This window comes from Erinaceus europaeus, chromosome 13, assembly GCF_950295315.1.
Source record: "Erinaceus europaeus chromosome 13, mEriEur2.1, whole genome shotgun sequence".
In the NCBI taxonomy this organism is placed as follows: Eukaryota; Metazoa; Chordata; class Mammalia; order Eulipotyphla; family Erinaceidae; genus Erinaceus; species Erinaceus europaeus.
Window position 1 is genome coordinate 66400752 of NC_080174.1, and position 25969 is coordinate 66426720.

A 25969-nucleotide genomic window follows, 5' to 3' on the forward strand; every position below is an offset into this window, starting at 1 on the left:
AGGGAGCCATGATTCAAGGAGTAATGCACACCACAGTCAAGGGCAAAGCAAAAAAAATTGTAAGCTGCCAGGGAAAAGATGTGACTTATAAAAGCAACAGTCAGACTTACATTAGATTTTTCTGCAGGAATCATGGAGGCCAGGAGAGAATGGAGTGGTATATTCAAGGTTTTATTTATTTTTTTAAAAGAAGAAATTATTGGGAGTCAGGCGTTAGCGCAGCAGCGGGTTAAGCGCACGTGGTGCAAAGCGCAAGGACAGGCGGAAGGATCCCAGTTCGAGCCCCCAGCTCCCCACCGGCAGGGGAGTCGCTTCACAGGCGGTGAAGCAGGTCTGCAGGTGTCTGTCTTTCTCTCCCCCTCTATGTCTTCCCCTCCTCTCATTTCTCTCTGTCCTATCCAACAACAATGACATCAATAACAATAATAACTACAACAATAAAAACAAGGGCAACAAAAGGAAAGAAATTAATGCTTTGAAAAAAAATTTTAAAAATAATTATTTATTCATTTGTTTATGAATGAGAAAGATAGGAGGAGAAAGAACCAGACATCTTTCTGGTACATGAACAAAATGCCTCCCAATTGTGAAAATTCTATTTCAAGCATTTTTACTTAATGTAAATAAAGTCTTTTGAAGTTTTATATGCCAAGAATTAACTTTTTCTGAATGAAGATATTTAATATCATATTGAAAAGAAACTGGCTATATTCACGATTGGGAGGCATTTTGTTCCTAATGAAAATACTCAGTGAATAAAATAGGCTGTCCTCATAGGTATGGCACATTAGCAACATAATTATGAATAAACACTATCTGTCATTAGAAGGCAATTTCCCCCTCCTCTCTAATCATCTAGGTTACCTCAGATACCCTTTCCCTGAGCCAATCTGATTTTCTTTCTTTCTTTCTTTCTTTCTTTCTTTCTTTCTTTCTTTCTTTCTTTCTTTCTTTCTTTTTCCTCCAGGATTATTGCTGGGCTTCAGTGCCTGCACCATGAATCCACTGCTCCCGGAGGCCATTTTTCCCCATTTTGTTGCCCTTGTTGTTGTAGCCTTGTTGTGGTTATTAATATTGTTGTTGATCATGTCGTTTGTTGTTGAATAGGACAGAGAGAAATGGAGGAGGGGAAAACAGAGAGGTGGAGAGAAAGATAGACCTACTTGCAGACCTGCTTCACCGCCTATGAAACGACTCCCCTGTAGGTGGGGAGCCAGGGGCTCAAACTGGGATCCTTATGGGGGGGTCCTTGCACTTTGTGCCACGTGCGCTTAACCCGCTGTGCTACCACCTGACCCCCCGAGTCCATCTGATTTTCAATCATTAAGTACAATAAACAGAGCTGGTACATAGGGCATACATAGTCTGCTACAAATAAAAAAAAATGTGTGCTTTGCTTTCAAATCCTATTTGATGATGACATCCAAGTTGCAGCTATACATTAGGTTAATTCTGTCTTGGACCAATTACCATGACTTCATTCCCTTTTCTGAATGACTCTGATGGAAAAGTCCTTTATATTAAGTTGAGGTGATACTATCTTTACCTAATTACAAATATTAGCCTGTGTTTATTTGCCAGCACTGAAATTTACCTACCAGTTAATGCCTCTTTATACAAAATATCAAAGGTTCAACATAGTTATTCCAATTAATTTTAAATTATCATGTGGAGTTAAAAATCCTTAGTAGGGAGCCAGGCAGTGGCGCAGCAGGTTAAGTGCACATGGCAGAAAGCACAGGGACCTGCATACAGTTGGAGCCCCCAGCTCCCCACCTGCAGGGGAGTTGCTTCACAGGCGGTGAAGCAGGTCTGCAGGTGTCTGTCTTTCTCTCTCCCTCTGTCTTCCTGTCCTCTCTTGATTTCTCTCTGTCCTATCCAACAACAATGACAGTAATAACAACAATAATAATAATAACAACAATGATAAGCAACAGAGGCAACAAAAGGGGAAAAATTTTAAAAAGAAAATAAAAAAAGAAATCCTTAGTAATTTCATAACTCTGTAGATGATACATAGATAGGTAGGCATAGATATAAATAGATGGGACTTATGTTAGAACTGGAGAATCCTGTATTCTGTGTTTCTGTAGCTAGACAACCAGTCATTTGTGCCTAAGAAAAACAACTGTGCATTTTTTTTGTAATTTAAAAATATTTTAATTATCTTTATTTATTGGAGACAGCCAGAAGTCAAGATGAAAGGGAGAGAGACAGAGAGACATCTTCAGCACTGCTTCACCAACTTGAGAAACGTTCCCCCGGCAGGTGGGGACTGGGGGTTTGAACCTGGGTCCTTGCGCACTGTAACATGCGCATTCAACCAGATGTGCTACCACCTGGCCCCAATAACTGTGCATTCTTATCAATGGTCTTTTAAAAGCTAACATAGTATATTTGTTCTCTTTTAGATGTCATTGTTTGAGTTTATTTTCTTCTAGAACCCATGTTGTTATACTTGCCCTAATTATCATACCCTGTATGATACATTGTGTTTCAGATACTAAACACATGCTGAGGATTTCTATCCTCAGACCATTTGGTAATTGGAAGTCTCCTAAAGCCTGTCTCAGGAATAAGGGTTCCAACCAAGTCTATCAACAAAGTGAAAAAATACAGGTCAAACTGAAGGAAAAATTAGTGATTAAATTATTATACCTAATTTTTTGGCTTCACTTATAGAAAAATGCATATACACAAATAAGAAAATTAGTATATATACATATATATATTACACTATTTGAGCTAGTATGCCCAGCATGTCTTTTTTTTTTTTTTGCTTCCAGGGTTATTGCAAGGGGCTCGGTGCCTTGCACTACGAATCTACTGCTCCTGGAGGCTGTTTTTTCCCTTTTGTTGCCATTGTTGTTGTTGGATAGGACATAAAGAATTGAGAGAGGAGGGGAAGATAGAGAGAGGGAGAGAAAGAAAGACACCTGAAAACCTGCTTCACCACCTGTGAAGCGATACCACCCAGCAGGTGGGGAGTCAGGGACTCAAACCAGGATCCTTTTGCTGGTCCTTGTGCTTTGCGCCATGTGCACTTAACCCGCTGCGCTACCGCCCAAACCCTTCCCAACATGTCTATTTTGAAGAATAATTTGGAATTGGAAGTCACTTACACCTAAATATAGATTGAAACAAAGAATTTACTGATGATTTACTTAACTTTCATCTAAAGTTTGCTCCATGATACTTCACAATTTTTACTCAATATGTGGAGTTTTCTACTTTTGAAATGATATTTGTGGAGTCCTTTAATAGCTGTTTTTACAAATCCTTCCCTATTCTGATTAGGAAACAAATTATTTATTGTGGAAAAAATGTGAAAGATTTACAACCAACCCTAAGGGCGCTGATGTCCAGACTTCGGTCCATGTATTTCTTCTTCTCATATTTATCTCGAATAAATCCCTCAACAGCTCTGCAAAAAAGCTTATTAAGGATAAATCAAACAAATCCATCCCATAGTATTACTCTCTTCACTGCACTATTTCTCAGGCCACACCACAGTATGACTCTGGAAGGTCAATTTCTATTCTATGGAATACTGTTCTCCCTCCTGCCTAGTTTCACATATGGCTCCTTTCCCTTCACATGAAGTTTTCCTAACCAAAACCTTCAAATGTCTTCTTCACAATCACTTCATGGAATTAATTTAAAATACCATTTTCTGTGGTTTTCCTTCAGAGTAAGTGTAGCAGAAATTATATACCAGAGTAATTAAAGTATAAAAATGATAATAAAATATAAAACATTCATGATGTCATCAGAGGAACCTGTTGCTATTCTAGAATACATGTTTCCTTTCCTGTCAGAAAACAGAATGCTCCATCGTGGTCTGGGAATGCTATTACAATTAATTTATATGGAAAAAATTATGAATATTTCCAGGTTCAAAAAAAATATCCTATTTAATAGTTATGTTCTACTTTCAGATAGCAGAGGAAGCTTATACAAGTAAAGCAGTCAAATATCTATTTTGAAGTGTAAAGAGTTAACAGGTCTAAAACAAAGGCACCTGAGTACTCCCTTAAATAGATATGCTCCTGAGGTCTCAGTAGAGCATACACTTTGCCATGTGTGAGGACTCACATTAGAGTCTTCAGTAGCACAAAGCAACAACATTCAAAGGGGAAGCTTCACAAGCAGTGGAGTGGTGCTGTGTGCTTCCGTATCTTTCTCCACCTCTGTCTCTCACCCTCTATCTAGAAAAAAGGGGAGAAAAGTCCCACAGCAAAGCCTCAGTGAAGTTGCAACCATGTACACACAGACACACACACACACAGACACACACACACACACACACACACAGACACACACAGACACACACACAGACACACACACACAGACACACACACACACAGACACACACAGACACACACAGACACACACACACACACAGACACACACAGAAACACACACACACAGACACACACACACACAGACACACACACACACAGACACACACACAGACACACACACACACACAGACACACACACACACACATACACACACACACACACACACACACACTTGTGCTCTCCTACCAGATTCTGATCAGTGTGTCTTCTGCTGGATCCTAAATCTGCTTTAACTAGGTTTCAATTGCACCTATCAAAGAGCAAATAATAATGAAGTAGTCTACAAATCCTATTTTGAGACTATTTTGGGAGGATTTGGTTTTGTGAGCTGGGCACAATCCCTCTTAAACACATGGAGGAAAGAAGAAAGTTATTCACTGATTATCAACAGCTAACTGCTTCTTGTGGGATATAAGAAAGACATTTAAAAGTAATTTAGATTCCAGGAGATATCTCAGTTTTAGAACATAGGACACGTATCCAAGGCCTCAGAAGCCTGAGAATCTTCAGAGCTGTCATAGATCATATGGAGATGGTTCAGTCAGATCATGGGTTTTATGTCTTGTATGACCCTTCCAAAACAATAAAGTACAAATTATTTAGCCTTCTATAACAAGTTGCTCCAAAAAAAAAAAAGATACGGGTCTATTTGAGGTCTTCGGAAGGTCTCAGGAAGATAGGCTTCATAAAGTCGGTTTGCCTTTCCATTCCCCATTTCTTGCATGCACTGCAATCAAAGAGATGTGGAAACATGGAATGTCAGAGCAGGAAATAAATTGAAAAATATGGACCAAACGGCAGCATTGTACAGTTGAAGAATTAATCTAGACAGTGGCAAAACCAAAGTTTAAACCTGTATATTCTGACTTCTAATCCATTCATTACTGTCTTTTATCTCCTATTTTCCCCCACATTTGCCATTCCCTTTCCCCCATGAGTTCCTTTTATTGACAGATTTGCCTGACAAGAGACACTCAAGGCCTCATCTGAAAGTCCAAGATACATAACCACTTCTCAAAATGTCTACTCGAAAACAACAAGGGCAACAAAAGGGAATAAATAAAATAAAATAAAATAAATAAAAAAATTTTTTAAAAATGTCTACTTGGCAAGCAGTAACTACAATTTGGAGTTTATACTATTAATTAACCTACTTGGCTTTATTATCAATAAATATTTTCCATTAAATAAATGAAATGATCTCTTGGAATAAATATACAAGATCTCTTGGAATCAAAATACAAGATCTTTTTAGATCTTCACATTCCCCAACACCTCCATTACATGTAATTACCTTCAAAAGGTAAAGTGTAACTGAAAAAAAATGTAACTAATATTTTAGACTGTTAATGAACATATATATATGTAGTTGCTGAAGTACAATGGTAGAGTAAGAGACTTCCATACAAGAGGCTGTGGGTTCAATTTATAGTACTGTATAAAAACAAAAAAAGATTCAAAAAGGCCTTTGGCCTCTAGTACTCTCAAAGAAAAATAATCTAGGGAGTCGAACAGTAGCGCAGCAGGTTAAGCGCACATGGTGCAAAGCGGAAGAAGCAGCATAAGGATCCGGGTTTGAGCCCCCGACTCCCCACCTGCAGAGGAGTTGCTTCACAGGCAGTGAAGCAGGTCTGCAGGTGTCTATCTTTCTCTCTCCCTCTCTGTCTTCCCCTCCTCTCTCCATTTCTCTTTGTCCTATCCAACAACAATATCCTATCAATAACTACAACAACAATGGAAAACAAGAGCTACAAAAGGGAAAATAAATAAATAAATAAATAAATAGAACCTAAAGTAACGTGTTTCTGTTTTTTAACCCAACACCGGAGCCTTAAGCATGCACAATCCTACTGCACCTGGCTAACAACTTTTCTCATGTTTTTTATTGTTTATTTATAGAGAGAATATCTGAATACCATCAATGTAGTTTCCCCTGATGTTGTTTATGATGCTCCCATGTAATGACTGAGCTCAAACCCAGGGACTCAAGCATAGTAAGGCATGAACTCTACTGGGTGAGCTATCTTCTGGCCCCCAAAGTAATTTCAAGGTACAAATATTGGGCCAACTACACTTATTAACCTATGTATCTCATTCCCAGCCCAAGTGTGTGGGTGTGTGTGTGTGCCGAGCAAGTATGAGCAAGCAATAGAATGTTACTGTAAATCTGAGTTGAAAGTTTTTTTAGTAAATATCTCAAACTACAAATGTTAAATCTACAATTGCCAAGGGTCATTTTTTTAATTAATTAAAATAAGAGGGGGGATGGAGGGAGAGGGATAGAATAAGAGCGTCATTCTGGCACATGTAATGCCAGGAATCAAACTCAGGACTTAATATTTGAGAATCCAACACTTTATCCACTAAACTACTTCCTGAGGCTGCACTTGTTAAGGATCTTAAAAATACTTCAAATAGAGGACTGAGCAGTGGCACACTTTGTAGAGCACTCATGTTACCATGTGCAAGGACTTGGGTTCAAGCCCCTAGTCCCTACCTGTTGGGGGGAAATTTCACAAGTGGTGAAGCAGTGCTACAGGACTCTCTCTCGCTCTCTCTCTCTGTTTTCTTTCTCTATCAAAAAGAAAGAAAAAAACTTTAAAGATCCCTCTTTATGGTTCACATACTCATGGAGTCCTAGATCATAGACTATTTGTGTTTTGACAAACTATAGGTAGAATAACTTGCATCTTAAGTACAAATTTCTCTATTATGATGTGAAAATTTTGTACAAGTATTTGACAACTAAACTTTCCTTTATCTTTATTTCATGGATATATGGGAGTGGCTATATTACAATTGGGCTGTATAAATACCTGAATCTGTTCTTGAGTCCACTGGTCAAGATTAACTGATTTTACCCTGGATATATGCACCCCTAGATTTCTGTGGATTCCAGCACACCGAATACAGATGAATACTCCAATGTTCCAGGAAGCCCATCGTGGCCCTATGAAGATGAAGAACAGGGTAATAAAGCACAATATAAACAACATTCAAGGCCCAAGCTAGGATCTCTAGATTTAAGACAACACTTTTGCAGGAACCTCAGTGACAAAACTGTCAGTATGTTCAACTCTTTTTTTTGTTGGTCTTATCCATTTTTCCATAAATCAATTTTTAGCTTAGTTTTAGCATTTTAAAGTGTACAATCCAATGGTCTTTAGTATATTCACACAGTTGTACAACCACTTCCACTAATTTCACTTCCACTATTTTCATTTTTATTACCCCCAAAAGAAACCCCATACTCACTAGCTAGCACTCCTTATTTCCCATTAATCCCCTTCACAAGCTCCTGACAGCCACAAATTTAACCACTGTCTCTACAGATCAGCCAGTTCTGTACATTTCATATAAACAGAACCATACTATATGTGGGTATTATGATAGTGTGTGTGCATGTAGCAACATTTTTTACAGTGTTGAATAATTTGATTGTCTAAATGCAGATATTCTAGTATTTAAAAAAAAAAATAAAGAAAACTCCCATGAGGCCTAACAAGCAGAGTATAGGACAGTGGATGTTTGGCTTTGTATGTTAACTCTCTTTTCAGCCACCAGGTTCCGGATGCCAGCAAGATGCTGACCAGACTTCCCTGGACAGACGACCCCATCAATGTGTACTGGAGCTCCACTTCCTCAGAGCCCCACCCTACTAGGGAAAGAGAGGGACAGACTGGGAGTGTGGATTGACCAGTCAACGCCCATGTTCAGCGGGGAAGCAATTACAGAGGCCAGACCTTCCACCCTCTGCAACCCACAACGACCCTGGATCCATACTCCCAGAGGGATAGAGAATGGGAAGGCTATCAGGGGAGAGGATGGAATATGGAGATTGGGTTATGGGAATTGTGCAGAATTGTACCCCTCTTATTCTATGGTTTTGTTAATGTCTCCTTTCTTAAATAAAATTTTAAAAAGAAAGAAAAAAAAGAAAAGTCATATCACATTCTGTTTGGTATTTTAATGAACAGACATTCCCAAGAAATTTTTTAATGTTAGTGAGGCCTGGATTAAGTCCTACTATGAAAAACGATATAAACATGTCATGCCAGTCCAAGTGTTCAACCTGAAATTTAAAACTAGTTACCCTCCCTTTTCTACCAAGCCTATAAAATATGCATTCAGATTAACTTAATAGGATCTTTTTCCCTTGGGCTGATGTCCCTACTTTACCCAACGCCACCATCACCTAGATTGCCAAACAATAAAGATGCTTATAGCAATGAAAAAGAAAACTCATAGAGGTATCTAATTAAAAAAAAAAACTCTTACATAATCTTCCATTCCCTGCTAACTTTGCTCTTCATAATGATAATTCAGAAAAATCATCAAACTCTTCATAATTTTTATACAGACAAAAAACAAGTTACTTTTTATATAACATCTGCCAAATAGTGAAAAATCACTGTTTTCTTCTCCATCATTCCACTAAGAAGAAGTTTACCACATAAGATATGCATAATGTCAGTCAGAGGTTGCAGTAGTGAGGTAAAAAGACACTACCTGATTTTCTACAAAAATAAAGAGGACCTATGGTTAGCACAACAAAGAAAAAATACTTCAGTTCTGCTGAATACAATTACTTGTTTGATCTATAGGTTTTAACAGAAGAAAAGCTAGAATGATGTGGTAAAAAATTATTTTTGGGGGGGTGGGAGTGGGCGGGAGGGATGGGTCACAGTCCTTTGGTGGTGGGAATGGTGTTTATGTACACTCCTAGCAAAATGTAGACATATAAATCAGTAGTTAATTAATATGAGAGGGGGAAAATCAATTGTATGTCTCAAAGTTTCTCAAAACACAAACTGAATCCTTTTAATATATAGGCTGTCTATTTGATATGCGGACTCTCTCAAAAGCCTAGACCAAGTAGATTAGAAGCATCCAATAGCACAGCTATATACAAGATTCTGGATACTGTACAGCAAACCATAACAAAAGGACTTTTCAAAGTTAACCCAATTAACAAATAATGTGATGATAACATTAACTATCGATTGTCTTTTTGAACCCGAAGACAGCAGGAACCTCACATCTCCACTATAGAGCCCCTACTTCCCCCAGTCCTGGAACCCTTGGATAGGGCCCACTTTCCCGTATGCATCTCCCAGTCCAAACCAAATAATATTGCATCCGCCGATCACAACCTAACCAACGCAACGATTGCCACCTCAACATGCTTCACCTCAGACTGTGTCCAGAGACTTCACGTGTGGAATGACAACCCTTCAGCTTCATTACTCGGGTGAGACCTTTCCTTTTATAGTACATTCTAATTTCATCTCAGGTAGTTCACTTTCTAACAAAGTCCCATAACCTAGATATACACCAGTTTCTGTGTGAGAGAGCTTATGTGCACACGTATCCATAAACTACTGCAAAATATATACCTGAAAGCAGAAGTACACTAGAGTTTGCAGTGAGTACCTCCCTAACACTTCCTCTCCACTATTCCAAGCTTGGGATCCATGATTGCTCAACAAATTGTTTGGCTTCGTATCTTAACTCTCTTTTCAATCACCAGGTTCCAGATGCCACCAGGATGCTGGCCAGGCTTCCCTGGATTGAAGACCCCACCAATGTGTCCTGGAGCTCAGCTTCCCCAGAGACACACCTTACTAGAGAAAGAGAGAGGCAGACTGGGAGTATGGACCGACCAGTCAACGCCCATGTTCAGTGGGGAAGAAATTACAGAAGCCAGACCTTCTACCTTCTGCAACCCTCAATGACCCTGGGTCCATGCTCCCAGAGGGCTAGAGAATGGGAAAGCTATCATGGGAGGGGGTGGGTTATGGAGATTGGGTGGTGGGAATTGTGTGGAGTTGTACCCCTCCTAACTTATGTTTTTGTTCATTAATCCTTTCTTAAATAAAAATTTTAAAAAATTAAAAAAAAATTATTTTGGGGGAGTTGGGGAGTAGCGCAACAGGTTAAGCACACGTGGCGCAAAGATCAAGGACCGGCATAAGGACCCTGGTTCAAGCCCCCAGCTCCCCACCTGTAGGGGAGTCCCTTCACAGGTGGTGAAGCAGGTCTGCAGGTGTGTCTTTCTCTCCCCCTTTCTGTCTTCCCCTCCTCTCTTCATTTCTCTCTGTCCTATCCAACAACGACAACAACAACTACAACAACAACAATGAAAAACAAGGGTGACAAAAGGAAAAATAAATAAATATAAAAAAAGAAAAGAAAATTATTTTGGAAAACTGAATCTATGATTCTCACAAATAATTCAAGTGGGAGGGGGGAGGGGCAGTGCAGTTCAGTGCACATGTTACAACCTGCATACACAAAATAATAGAAAATAAATAAGAGTTTATATTGGGTTGCCAGAAAAGTCATGATATATTTTCCATGTCTTTCTAAGCAAAATGTGTCGTGACTTTTCTGAGAAACCAGGATATTTTATAAAGAAGTAGCTAAACAGATACAAATGAGGTTTCTTAGGGTACTAAGTATCTACATTAGGTTATGCTTTCATAAAGAAATTCTGCTAAGAACTAAGTTGTAAAGAATTAAAAATGGAGCCAAAAGTTATAATTTCATGGTTCTATTTACCATTTCCTCTCTACTTTGATGGGTTCTTATGATAAAATAGTTTGCTAACAACATCAAAAGTCAAAAATCCCTATGAAAAGCTAGCTGTGAAACTGTAGAATCTAGAACTGATACACATGAACTTGGGGGGAGGAACAGAAGCAGCAAGCTGTTTCTAAGACTTATGAGAACTATATTGGTTATCTTTGGGAAATGATATGGTGGGGATACAGAACTTCGGTGGTGGCTGTAGGTATGAAACTATATCTTAAAATATTGTAATCCCGGGGGCCAGCCAGTGGCGCATCTAGTTAAACGCACATATTACAGTGTGCACAGTCCCAGGTTCAAGGCCCTGGTTTCCACCCGCAGTGTGGAAGCTTCACGAGTGTTGAAGCAGGCCTGTGGGTGTCTGTCGCTTTTCCTTTCTATCTCCTCCTCCTCTCTCAATTTCTCTCTGTTTCTACCCAATAAATAAATAAAACATAATTAAAAAAATATTGTAACCCACTATTAATCACAAATAAAAAGTAGGGGGGAAATAAAGGTTAACTAAGTGCTGTGCTATTTGCTTCCTGACTCTATGTCTGGTGAGCGCAATTCCTAATTATTTGTCTCACTGTCACAACTATGGGATTTCTCCAGATCTCATTCCAGAATATTTCAGTGTCTGCCTCTAAAGAACATAAGACTAAGACCTAATACCCACAAGCCACTAACATAACAAGACCTCAGTACAGAAATACAGGCAACAATATTTTCATGAAGAATGAGTGGAACCTAGTGGGAGTATTGTTATGTGGAAATGCTATGCATGTACAAACTATTGTATTTCAATGTCGACTGTAAACCATTAACCCCCCCAATAAAGAAATAAATAGTTAAAAAGAGTGAGTGGAGAGTTTCTTGTGCCCCCTCCCTCATCTACTCTCAGAGAAAATGTGACAGTTCTATCTCAGATGCTCAGCTTCCTTTACTTTTAAGCCAGTAGGCTTTTTTAGTTAATATGAAATGTTCCATAAAATAGTTTTTAATTAGAGAAGAGAAAAGCACAAGTAACAAACATAACTCTATCTGGACATGTAAGAAAATGTATATGTATTTAAAATATAATCTTTGCACATAGAAAAAGCTTAGAAAAAAATTATCACTCTGACCTTCAGAGAGCTACTTAGAGTTCCTAAGGCTCAATTTTCTCATCTATAAAATAATGTCTGCCTCGCAGTACTTAGGGTATAGAGAAATGTTAATTAAAGAGAGCTAAGAACATAGTATACAGATTTCAAAGACAGAACTAGCACCAATGAGTAAAAGCTGATTTTAGCACACTCGAGGGAAGAATTTTCTAACAGTTAAGGTTGTGTGAAAGTAAATGCAGCATATTCAGAAACAGTAGAATCCCATAAGTGTAGGTTTCAAGCAGAGGCTGAAAGATTAGCCCTTAGGGATGGTAGAGAAATGATCTCAGTGCAGTGAGTCAGTGAGTGATTAGCCCTGAAATCCCATCTGATACTACAGTTCTACTGGTTGATTTGTAGATAATAGTCTTAATTTGGTCCCTTCTTAACTTGGCATTCAGTGGTTCTAAAAATGAAAAATGAGATAGCAAGCATAAAGATATCAAGTCTTGATGAGCCTAAATATGTGGTTGGCTAAAGTATAAAAACACACAGAGAGAGAGAGGCAGGCTGGGAGTATTGATCAAACTGTCAATGCCCATGTTCAGTGGAGAAGCAATTACAGAAGCCAGACCTTCCACCTTCTGCATCCCACAATCACCTTGAGTCCATACTCCCTAAGGGTTAAAGAACAGGAAAGCTATCAAGAAAAGTGATGGGATATGGAGTTCTGGTGGTGGGAATTATGTGGAGCTGTACCCCTCTTATCCTATGGTTTTGTCAGTGTTTCCTTTTTATTAAAAAAAAGTGGGGGGGTCAGGTGGTAGCGCAGCGGGTTAAGCTCACGTGGCACAAAGCGCAAGGACTGGTTAGAATCCTGGTTCAAGCCCAAGGCTCCCCACCTTCAGGGGAGTCACTTCACAGGCGGTGAAGCAGGTCTGCAGGTGTCTCTCTGTCTGTCTCTCTTCCTCTCTATTTCCCCCTTCTCTCTCAATTTCTCTCTGTCTCTATCCAACAGCAAATAAAAATAAAAACCACATAAAGAAACTAAATCAACAAACTTTTTAAAATAGCGGCTAGTTGTCTTTGACTTGGCCAGTCATTAACTACAACACAAAATCTGGGAGTCAAAGTAAAGAAGATACAATAATTGTTTTTAGAACAAGTTTATCTGACTAACACTAAGTTCCCTTATCTTCTTATTCACTGCAAAGAATACACAGAAACATCAGTGTCATCTTGAAGAAATTAGATAAGGTTGCTGAAAGGTATGTTTACCAGTTTATTTTCATCTCTACAAAAGAGAATTCATCTAGTTCCCTATTCCAAAATAAGTAAACAGTAACTTTGAAACTCTGTAATTACAGTGCTTTAGGGAACCATGAGATCAAAATAACAGCTTACTCAATCACCCTCTGCTCACAGAGTACTCTACAAGTGAAGTCCCCTTCCATCTGGTCAATCTTGCAAGAGTGTTGTTTCCGTTTGTCAAAAAGAGATACTGTCTACCATCACATGCTTGGAAAAAAAAAAAAAAGGAGAAGTTAAGCTTTTTAAATGTTTCAGACAAATCAAATGAAAACATTTCGAGACCTGCTAGAGAATAAAGGCAAATATTACACCAAGGAATTTAAAACTGGAAAATCAGACATAAGAGGAACAAACATGGATGTCATTGAGTCTAACTTCCTGAATGTAGATGATCTTTCTACAAGTGACCATGTGGTTCCTCCTTGAAAACTCTGTCAATTATGTTTGCAGGTAGCATTTTTAAAACTGGCTAGTCTGGCTATTATATAGCACTGACTATTACAGATGCCTTTCTTATACTGGATCATATTAATCTATCTTCTCATCATTTTTACTTCCTACTGTTGCTTCTATACTTGCATATTATATAAAATTGTCAAGGTGTGTAAATTATAGAGGCTTAGAAATTTTAGTTAAAAAGAGCAACTGCTGTTATAGTCAACCAAAATATAAGCTAGTTAACTCAATTCAATTTTGGAAATCAATAGCAAAATAGATGTAGCTGTCACATGGCTATGACACCAGCAGAGATGAAGCAAAGCATTATCCTTCTACCAAGTAACCAGAAGAAGGAGGTTAGTGAGGTAGAGTATTGCTAAGCATTAACTGATATATATCACAACTACATCGGGCCATTTGTCTATGCTTTCTCTCTTAAAAGGTTTACCTCAGAGGCTGTGTGGTGGCGCACCTGATTAAGCATACATAGTACCATGTGCAGCGACCAGGGTTCAAGCCCCTGATCTGGACCTGCAGGGAGGTGACTCGTAAGTGGTGAAGCAGGTCTTTACATATATATCTTTCTTTCTCTCTCTCTTTGTCTCCCATCCTCTCCCAAATTCTCTGTCCAATCAAATAAAACAGAAAGAAAAAAAAAAAAAAGGAAAAAATTGGCTGCCAGGAGCCAATGGATTTGTAGTGCCAGCACTGAGCCCCAGCAGTAATCCTTATGAAAAAAAAAAGAGAAAAAGAAGAAAAAAGGCTTTTTTCCTCTCTCTCAATTTGTTTTTTTTTCTTTCTTTTTCAACTTTATTTTATTTGATATAACAAAGAGAAATTGATACGGTGACAAAGAGAGAAAGATATTTGTAGACCTGCTTCACCATTTTGTGAAGGGTTCCCCGAGAGTAGGGGCTGGGGGCTTGAACCTGGGTCCTTGTGCATGATAATTTGTGCACTTAACCAGATGCACTACCACCAAGACCCAGTTTTCTCTCTTTTTAATTAATGGCTGCTATTTAATTGATGCTATATTTGCTATTATTATATTCTTAAGACATTGTTTAATATATAGTGTTATAAAAGGAACCAGGTGGTGGTGCATCTGATTGAGTGCTCACATTATAGTGTGCAAGGACCAGGTTCAAGCCCCTGGTCCCCACCTGTAGGGGGAAAGCTTCACGAGTGGTGAAGCAGGGCTGTAGGTATCTCTCTGTCTCCCTCTCTATCACCCCCTTCCCTCTCAATTTCTGGCTGTCTCTATACAGTAAATAAATAAAGATTTAAAATTTTTAAAAAATAATGCTACATATAGTATATAGCTAAATATTCAGTGGGCTCTCCAGAATTGGAAGTTTTAACTATTAGTCCTTGATTAAAAGATTTCCTGTTACTTAAATCACTAATTGAAATTTGAAATAACCAGGTGGAGACATTTTAAATAATAAAGGAAATGCAATGAACTATTATGAAAAATCTGTAAAAGTGACAATATTTATCAACATTTTAAAAATATTTATCTACTAATGAGAGAGAGGGAGAGAAAGAAAGGAGAGATCCAAAGCATCACTCAGAACATTTGATGTTGGGAATAGAACTAGGGACTTCATGCTTAAGAGTCCAATGTTTTCCCTACTGTTATCACCTCCCTGGTCACTAGAATAAATTACATTGGTTTTAAAACCCATGAAAATAAAATAAAATGAAACGCAAAATAACAAAATCTAGACAACATTCTACCAGATAACTTAGTAATGTTTTGTTAGTTTAGTCCTAAATCCACAGATTAATTTAGAAGAACTGACAATTTGCAATTATTTGTTTCTTATTTTTTAAATTTACTTATGATTTTGTTTAGGCCATGTTTTGTGTTTAAATTTCATTCAGTGGGTGCCAGATGGTGGCACAAGTGGGTGAGTGCACATGTTACATACACACAAGGACCCACCTGTATGCAGGAATGCTGGAACTGTCTCTCTTTCTCTTTCAATCACTATCTTCCATTCCCCTCTCAATTTCTCTCTGTCCTATCAAATAAATAAATAACTCTGTTCTATCAAAATGAAAGTGTTTCCTTTCTTAGGGAAATAAAATATATGTACATAGTTTTTGTTAAATAAATGGTCCTATGAGAAGCCAGTATAAAAGTTGTAATATATATATATTACTTGACCTCAAAGTAGGAAACCTAGAATGGGGGAGTTAGCATAGTGCTTATGCAAAAGGCTTTCACACCTGAGGCTCTGAAGTCCCAGGTTCAATCCCCTGTACTACCATATGCCAGGGCTAAGCAGTGCTTTGGTGGGGGGTGGGGGGAGCAGAAAACCTCTTTCTTTCTGGAGTAACTTCAAAAAGAGGACTGAATGAGTAGAAGTCAAAGAACTCTAAGCAACAGTGGAAGAAAGATAGTTTGACCTTCACCTCTAGCTCAAGTTCTCTAGAAAGAAAAATTCCAAGGTAGTCATTAATAGTACATTTCACATGAAGCAGGGTCTAATTCTGAGAAAATAAATAAATAAAACAGGCACGGTAACTAAAAGCTACTCAGGCCCTACAAAGTGAAGGCACAGAAACTTCTGATTATGAAGCAGAACAGAGACTATGAACCAAGAGATAAGCAAATTGCTGGTTAGCTATAAGTTAATAGTGTCAATTTGCTTGCCTTAAAAGATTTATGCATAGGAAAATGAATATATAATAGTTTCTAATTCAATTTATTTCTTAATCTGAACTATTACACCTTATTTTCTCTTCATCCTTACAAGCAAGAAAATTTATTTTGTTATCTTTCAACTATATTTAAGGAAAACTGCTTTCCTATACTTTCTTTGTTGGACAAATACTGATAAAAATAAAAAGGCAAATAAATTTAAAGCCTACCCCTATCTCTAATAAAAGAGAGAGAGATCTGCAATTTAACCTTGAAAGGGTAGAATATTTCAGTTTCTTTTTCTTTTTTCTTTTGTTTTGTTTTTATAGTCAAATTTTCTGAACAGTTTCAATAAGGCTCAGGGAAAAGACTCAAAGAAGGTGATCTGAGTGAATGAAAGAAAGATACAAGTCAGGGAGCTGGGTGGTAGCATAGCGGGTTAAGCGAACATGGCGCAAAGCACAAGGGCCAGCGTAAGGACCCCGGTTCGAGCCCCCAGTTCCCCACCTGTAGGGGGTCGCTTCGCAAGTGGTGAAGCAGGTCTGCAGGTGTCAATCTTTCTCTCCCCCTCTCTGTCGGTTCCCCTCCTCTCTCGATTTCTGTCCTATCCAACAACAACAGCTATGACAACAATAACAACTACAACAAGTGCAACAACAAAGGCAACAAAATGGGGAAAATGGCCTGCAAGAGAAGTGAATTCGTAGTGCAGGCACCGAGCCGCAGAGATAACCCTGGAGTTAGAGAGAGAGAGAGAGAGAGAGAGAGAGAGACGGAGAGAGAGACGGAGAGAGAGACAGAGAGAGAGACGGAGAGAGAAGTCAAAATTTCAGAAGACAAGCAGCAATATGATGAAATACTGGCAGTGAAGCAGCAGCAACCCCAAACAGGAAAGAAGCAGGACATACCAGGGGCCAACTAAGCAACTTTTCATCTATTTGTGGATTCTACTTCCTGACTTCATATTTTGGACATTCTCAGTTTTGACCAAGAAGAAAACTGGACTGCTTGCACTTTCCTAATCTCTTAAAATGTCTCAAGGGGGTGGTGCACGTGGATGAGTACATATGTTATAAAGCACAAGGACCCAGATTCAAGCCCACAGTGCCCACCTGCAGGGGAAAAGCTTCACAAGTGGTGAGGCAGTGCTGCAGGTGCCTTTCTTTCTCTCTCCCTCTCTGTCTCCCCCTCCCCCTCAATTTCTGGGTATCTCTATCCAATAAATAAATAAAGATAATTTTAAAAATTAAAAAAAAGTCTCACAGACAGTTTTACATAGGTTACTTCTTCTATTTGAAAAACATTATTTTGAAGGGCCAGGTGGTGGCACACCTGGTTAAGCATACACATTATAGTGCTTAAGGTCCTGATCCCCACCTGCAGGGGGGGAAGTTTCACGAGTGGTGAAGCTGTGCTGCAGGTGTCTCTTTCTCTCTCCCTCCCTATCTCCCCCTCCTTCTCAATTTCTCTGTCTCTATCTAATAACAAAATAAATAAAAATATTTTTTAAAAAAGGAAAACATCCGTTTATGAAAATCCTGTTGCATTTTATATCAGACTTTTCTTCCTATTCTGACTCTCACAGCACTTTGTTGCTCTCCTCTGGCACTTGTATCTGCTTTTTGTTTATTTGTGTGTTGTTTTAGCTAACAAATACCTGATTTAGTGTACTGAAAAAAGAAACTAGGAGGCTTATTGGTGGCACATCTAGTAGAGCACACATTACAATGCTCAAGGACTTTGGTTCAAGCCCGTTCCCACCTGCAGGAGGTGGGGACAGTTTCATGAGCAGTGGAGCACTGTTGCAAGTGTCTCTCTTTGTCCTTCCTCCTCCTTCTCAATTTCTGTCTCTGTCCAAATAAATAAATAAATAAATAAATAAGTTTTTTAAACTACTGAGAATTTTTATGTGAACTTGAGGTTTAAGTAATTTATTACTCTGAAAATCACACAAGAGTAAATTAAATAAAATATCCTACAGATTGCACCTGGGGACTCAGGTGCCTGAGGCATGAAAGTTTGTTGCACAAACCTCTGTACTAGCTCCCAGCTCTTCAGCTGGATTTTTGTTTTACGAGATATATATATAGTTGCAAAGTCCAATATCTAAAACTATTCATGAAGGCTTAAACTTTCAAGAACCCATATTCCTTTTTCTCAAAGAAAGTCCAAAAGAGAAGAGAAGCCTAATATACTAGCGCTCAAGAACAAGTAGCCAGATAGTATGTTTCCCAGTTTGAAGGGAAGCATATACCTTTGACCTAAGCACAGGCTTTACACAAAACCTCCTGAGTCTGCAAATGAACTCTTGTACAAGATTACAGACATGAACTTCTCTCCACAATAACAGAGCAGTTTTCCTACATATCAGAGAAAGTCTAACCAGTAGTAAACAGAAGAAAAAAATCAGTGCTAGTTTAATTAAATGGCAACCGTATTCAAACACACGAAAGAACCTTACTTTCTAAACAAACAGCAGAAAAGAAAGGAATTCCGGGATCAAAGTACAGATGGCTGATTAGTCTAGTGGCATGCTGAACGTCTGTCATCAGAACAGACCTGGCTTAAGGGGGAGAGCAAAAGGTGGAACTTCATTCTTTCAAAAAGAAAACATTCACAGCAACATTTCAAAACCTAGGTGTTTCAAAATAGGCTAGCTTTGTATAAGTGAGAAGGTGTGGTGCAAGGAAGAGGGGTAAAGATGCCAGTCATGTGGATAGAAAGATCCTACAGAGGGAATCCAGGATAGGTGTCTAGGGAAAAAATCACAGTTTCAAAGTAGCTAAAGCAAGATTCTTTAAATTAAACAAAGCTGTCTCAGTGGCTATAAGGAGAGCTTCTAAAACTGCTGCAAGAATATTGTTAATTTCTATGGCACCTGAGAACAGAGTCTAAATATTTACTCCCATCCCACAAAAAAACTAAAGGACTGCTGTTACAGACTCCTGTTTCACACTCCATGCTACATTTCCCCCAAGATACGTCATATTAAAACCTCCTACTGAGAGGGCAAAGTAGTTGCTTCGTGACTAGCTCCCACTTTCAATGCAGCACATGTCAGAAGCACACAAAAGAAATGGCATAAAGAAGCAATCACAGAGCCGGGTGGTGGCACACCTGGTTGAGCGCATATGTTACTGTGCACAAGAACCTGGGCTCAAGCCCCCAGTCCCCACCTGCAGGGAGGATGTTTTGCAAGTGGTATAGCAGGACTGCAGGTGTCTCTGTCTCTTCCCCTTCCCTTTCAATTTACGGCTGTATCTATCCAATAAATAAAGATAATTTTTTTTAAAAAAATTTAAAGCAACTACCACAAAGCAACCATGAAATTCACCTACTCAGCTTCCTAGAATGTCCAAATATTCAATATCTGAGTTAATAATGTAACTAACATATAATAAATATATTTATAATACAACTTTTTCCTTTTATATATTTTTCTTTTTAAAATTTTATTGGGGGACTAATAGCTTAGAGTAAATACAATTATAGGTGCATGTCTACAATTTCCCAGTTTTCTGCAAAACACTATCAGTCACCCCCTAGCCAGGTCATCCTCCACCATCATGCACCAGGTCCTGAAAGGCCACCACTCACTCCCCAGAGTCCTTTATTTTGGTGCAACACACCAAACCAGTCCAAGTTCTGCTTTGTGTTTCCCTTTTCTGTTCTTATTTCTCAAATCATGTCTGTCAGTGAGATCCAACCATAGTTCATCCTTCTCTTTCTAGCTATCTCATTTAACATGATTCCTTCAAGCTCTGTCCAAGATGTGGTGAAGAAGGTGAATTCATTATTCTTTTTTTTTTTGAAACATTTATTTTATTTATCTTTTTTCTTTTAATATTTATTTATTTATTCCCTTTTGTTGCCCTTGTCTTTTTATTGTTGTAGTCATTATTGATGTCGTTGTTGTTGGATAGGACAGAGAAATGGAGAGGAGGGGAAGACAAAGACAGGGAGAGAAAAATAGACACCTGCAGACCTGCTTCACCACCTGTGAAATGACCCCCCTGCAGGTGGGGAGCCGGGGGCTCAAACCGAGTCCTTACGCCGGTCTTTGTGCTTTGCGCCACCTGCACTTAACCCACTGTGCTACTGCCCAACTCCCGAATTCATTATTCTTAATAGCTAAGTAGTAGGGAAAGAGAGGCAGACTGGGAGTATGGACCGACCAGTCAACGCCCATGTTCAGCGGGGAAGCAATTATAGAAGTCAGACCTTCTACCTTCTGCAACCCACAATGACCCTGGGTCCATGCTCCCAGAGGGATAGAGAATGGGAAAGCTATCAGGGGAGGAGATGGGATATGGAGATTGGGTGGTGGGAATTGTACCCCTCCTACCCTATGGTTTTGTTAATTAATCCTTTCTTAAAAAAAAAATAGCTAAGTAGTATTCGAACAACTTTCTAGGCCACTTACCTATTGGTGGATGCCTACATTGCTTCCAGGTTTTTGCTATTACGAAGTGTGCTACTGTAAACATGTTTTGGATGTGTGTGTTTGACTCCTTAGGATATATCCTCAGAAGAGGAATTGCTGGTAGGTCCATTTCTAGCCTTCTGAGAGTTCTCAAGAATACTTTCTACAGGTGTTGGGCAAATTATCATTCCCACCAGCTGTGAAGAAGGGTTCCTTTGCCCCCATAGCCTCTCCAGAATTTGTTGTTATTATAATTTCTAATGTGTGACATTCTCACAGGAGTGAAGTGGTATCTCATTGTTGTCTTTATTTGCATTTCTCTGGCAATCTATGACTTAGATCACTTTTTCATGTCTGTTGGCCTTTGGGATCTCTTCCTTGGTGAATATTCTGTCATATCTTCTCCCCACTTTGGGGTCATTTGTTTTCTTGTTGCTGAGTTTGGTGAGATCTTTATGTATTTATTTGTCTTCTGTCTGATATGTGACATGTAAAGATTTTCTTTCATAAGGTGAGGTGTCTCTTTGATTGAGTGGTGGTTTCTTTTGCTGTGCAGTTTTTCAATTTGATGTAGTCCCATTGGTTTATTTTTGTTTTTATCTTCCTTATGATTGGATTTGTATCCTTAAAGATTTTTATCAAATTTAGATGGAAAAAGAGTTCTGCCAATATTTTCCCCTAAGTATTTTATAGTTTCTAGTTTAACATCCAAGTCCTACACCCATTTAGAATTTACTTTTGTTTCTGGTGAGGTGTACTGGTTCAGTTTCACTCTTCTGTATGTTTCAATCCAATTTTTCCAACACCAATTGCTGAAGAGACTTTCCTTTCTCCATTTAATAGTTTGGGTCCCCTTGTCAAAAAATAGATGTCCATAGGTGTGGGGTATTTATGTTCTATTTATAGTATATAGTTAAGTAAGTTAACTTTAAAAACACAAAAATAATATGATCTAAACACACATCAATAAACTAATATTGTTCATGATGAACATTATGTTCTATCCACTGTGCATTATGCACATACAGGGACACTGCTCCTGTTCTTGTGTACTTTGCAGTCTAAGAAGATCCTTTATCAAACAACAAAAACAAAGACCAGTACCTGTTTTTCCCTTATTATTAATATTGGGTCACTAATCCAAACTTCTTCAGTGGACTAAATTTACATGAAGGTGGACTTACAAACAACATACCATTCTAATTAATATTAATAGCACAGCACAAATTCCACATATAAACCATATAATGTGGAAGACATAAGATATGAAAATATATCTTGGAGTCAGGCAGTAGCGCAGCGGGTTAAGTGCAGGTGGCACAAAGCACAAGGACCTGCATAAGGAACCCGGTTTGAGCCCCCGGCTTCCCACCTGCAGGGGAGTCGCTTCACAGGTGGTGAAGCAGGCCTGCAGGTATCTATCCTTCACTCCCCCTCTCTGCCTTCCCCTTCTTTCTCATTTCTCTCTATACTATCCAACAGCAACGACATTAATAATAATAACTAAAACAATAAAAAAAGGACAACAGAGGATTCAACTTCTGGAGGCGGAGCTACGAGCAGCAGATCGCTTTCTCTCCTCTCCTCTCCTCTCCTCTCCTCTCCTCTCCTCTCCTCTCCTCTCCTCTCCTCTCCTCTCCTCTCCTCTCCTCCTTCTCCTCTCCTCTCCCAGATCAATTAGAAATACCAAAGGAGACCACCCTGGACCGAAACAAGACAGGACTAGAATGACCACAGGAACCCAGTAAATCACCGGTGAGTACAAACATGTGTGGCTGGTGACAGAGAGGAGAGAGGAGCCTAAGGAGAGATTAAGTGACTGCTAACAGTTCAGCAGTTTATCAGTTGAGACACCACCTCCAGTCTGCTCCACAACAAGGGGACAGTTTAAGGGAGGAGAGGACTCCCCAGAGACTCACCAAGTGCAACTCTGAGTCTCCATTGCTACTACCCTCAGAATCTGGAGCAGCGACAGGGAGGGACACCAGGGAACAGAGATCTAACCAGGAAACTCAGGAGAAGTCCTATACCTCGGTGGCATAGCTGAGGGGCTGTGAAAGTCTCTTTGCATAACCACTGGAATATCTCTGCCACACCCTGCTTTATCTCTTGGTCAGGAGTCAGTGATTAAGCTAAGAAGCCTATTGATAGTTTAAAAGCCCCCAGGCTCCCATAGCCTACAGGGAAGAAAAAAAAAGAGGCTTTTAAACCACTGAGCTCCAACTCAAGAGATTTAAATACTATTGAAACAACTGTTAACTTGCACCACTGTGAACCCTTTAATTAACTTACTTAGACACAAGTCAATCCAGGCAATAGTGATCAATACCTTGAAAAGTACTGATAAAGGGAACTCATAACATAATATATAAAATGGTTAAAACAACAAGAAAAAATATTGGAGACTTGAACCAGGACAAGAGCCCAGCTAAAAGTCCTCCAGAGGGTGAAGCACAAAATAACGAGTTCAACATCCAAACATTAGCTAAGGAAATAATAACAGGAGTGAGTAAAGAATTTGAAAAAATTATAATCAGAAATGCAGGAACAACAAATGAGAATATGGAAGAAAATACTAATTATCTCATGGTTATTAGAGAGCTGAAAGCTGAAATTGCTGAGCTAAGAATACAACTAGCTGAACAAGCTAAAACAGTATCAGAACAGGGCAACAAAATAGATGAACTCCAGAAAGCAGTAGAGGGCAGAGAGAATAGAATCTATGAGGCTGAAGACAGAATTAGCAAGATTGAGGATGAATTAGAGACAACTAAAAAAGAAGTAACAGATCTCAAAAAGAGATTAAGAGATGCTGAAAACAACAACAGAGTCCTATGGGATGACTTCAAAAGAAATAATATACGCATTATTGGCATACCAGAGGAAGAAAGAGAAGGAGAGGAAGAAAACATTTTCCAGGCCATAACAGCTGAAAATTTCTCTAGTCTAGACAACATCAAAGACATAAAGATTCAAGAAGCCCAGAGGGTCCCAAAAAGAATTAACCCAGACCTAAAGACACCAAGACATATCATAATTAGAATGGAAAGGAATAAGGATAAAGAAAGGATGCTCAAGGCTGCAAGAGAAAAACAAAGAGTCACCTACAAAGGAAAACCCATAAGATTAGCAGCAGACTTCTCCATACAAACACTACAGGCCAGAAGAGAATGGCAAGATATCTATCGAGTGCTCAATGAGAAAGGCTTTCAGCCAAGAATACTATATCCTGATAGACTGTCATTCAGACTAGATGGAGGCATCAAAACCTTCTCAGACAAGCAACAGTTGAAGGAATCAACTATCATCAAACCTGCCCTGAAAGAAGTTCTGAAAGGTCTCCTATAAACAATCAGACCACCACAAATAGAACATATATCAAAACACTCTAAAACTCTACAACAATGGCATTAAAATATCTTCAATCTTTGATATCAATAAATGTCAATGGCCTGAATTCACCTATTAAAAGACACAGAGTAGGAAGCTGGATCAGAAAACACAACCCAACAATATGCTGTCTACAGGAAACCCACCTAACTCAACAAGACAAACACAGCCTTAGAGTGAAAGGATGGAAAACTATCATACAAGCTAATGGCCCACAAAAAAGGGCAGGAGCAGCTATTCTCATATCTGACATGATAGACTTTAAAATAGATAAGATTTAAAAAGATAGGAATGGACACTACTTAATGCTCAGAGGATCATTCAATCAAGAGGACTTAACAATTATTAACATCTATGCACCCAATGAGAAGCCATCTAAATACATCAAACTTCTACTGAAAGAGCTACAGCAATATATTAACAGTAACACAATCATAGTAGGGGACTTCAACACCCCACTCTCTCAACTTGACAGATCATCCAGGCAGAAAACCAATAAAGACATAAGGGAGCTAAATGAAGAGATGGATAAACTAGAACTATTGGACATTTTCAGAGTCATTCATCCCAAGCAACTGGAATACACATTTTACTCAAATCCACATGGGTCATTCTCAGGGATAGACTATATATTAGGCCACAAAGACAGCATCAGCCAATTCAAGAGCATTGAAATCATCCCAAGCATCTTCTCAGACCACAGTGGAATTAAACTAACACTTAACAATCAACAAAAGATTAGTAACAGTGCCAAAATGTGGAAGCTCAGCAGTACACTTCTTAACAACTTCTTGGTCAAAGAGGAAATCAAAATGTTTCGAGAGTTCAATGAAAATGAAGACACAAGCTATCAAAATATTTGGGACACAGCTAAAGCAATCCTAAGAGGGAAGTTCATAGCTATACAAGCACACATTAGGAAACAAGAAAAAGCACAAATAAACAGCCTGATTGAACATCTTAAAGACCTAGAAGAAGAACAACAAAGGAATCCTAAAGCAACGAGAAGGTCAGAAATCACTAAAGTTAGGGCAGAAATAAATAACATTGAGAATAGGAAAACCATACAAAAGATCAACGAAAGTAAATGTTGGTTCTTCGAAAGAGTAAACAAAATCGACAAACCTTTAGCCAGACTCACAAAACAAAAAAGGGAGAAGACCCAAATAAATCGGATAGTAAATGAAAGAGGAGATATCACAACAGACACTGCAGAAATTCAACATATCATGTGAGGCTTCTATGCCACCAAGCTAGAGAACCTGGAAGAAATGGACAATTTCCTAGATACCTACCAACTTCCAAAACTAAGTCAAGAGGAAGTGGATAACATGAACAGGCCCATCACAGCTAATGAAATTGAAACAGTTATCAAAAATCTCCCCAAAAATAAAAGTCCTGGACCAGATGGTTTTACAAATGAATTCAACAAAACCTTCAAAGAAGAACTAATACCTCTACTTTTAAAAATCTTCCAGAAGATTGAAGACACTGGAATACTCCCTGCCAGCTTCTATGAAGCCAACATCACCCTGATACCAAAAGCAGACAGGGACACAACCAAAAAAGAAAACTACAGACCAATATCTCTGATGAACATAGATGTGAAAATATTGAACAAAATTCTAGCCAACCGGATACAGCAGTATATCAAAAAGATTGTTCATCATGACCAAGTGGGGTTTATCCCAGGCATGCAAGGTTGGTTTAATATACGTAAATCAATCAATGTGT

The 25969-nt window shown here is 38.7% G+C and overlaps 1 protein-coding gene across 1 annotated transcript in view; it reads right to left on the bottom strand.

Annotated features, from left to right (window-relative positions):
- Window positions 1-25969, bottom strand: part of SMAP2 (small ArfGAP2) — a 58789-nt gene that overhangs the window by 14153 nt on the left and 18667 nt on the right. The window contains exons 2-4 of the mRNA XM_007536090.3: window positions 7182-7315; window positions 5007-5092; window positions 3346-3424 (exon numbers count right to left, since the gene is read on the bottom strand). Of these exons, the coding sequence (XP_007536152.1) occupies window positions 3346-3424; window positions 5007-5092; window positions 7182-7315 (299 nt within the window). The remainder of the gene's footprint in view (window positions 1-3345; window positions 3425-5006; window positions 5093-7181; window positions 7316-25969) is intronic.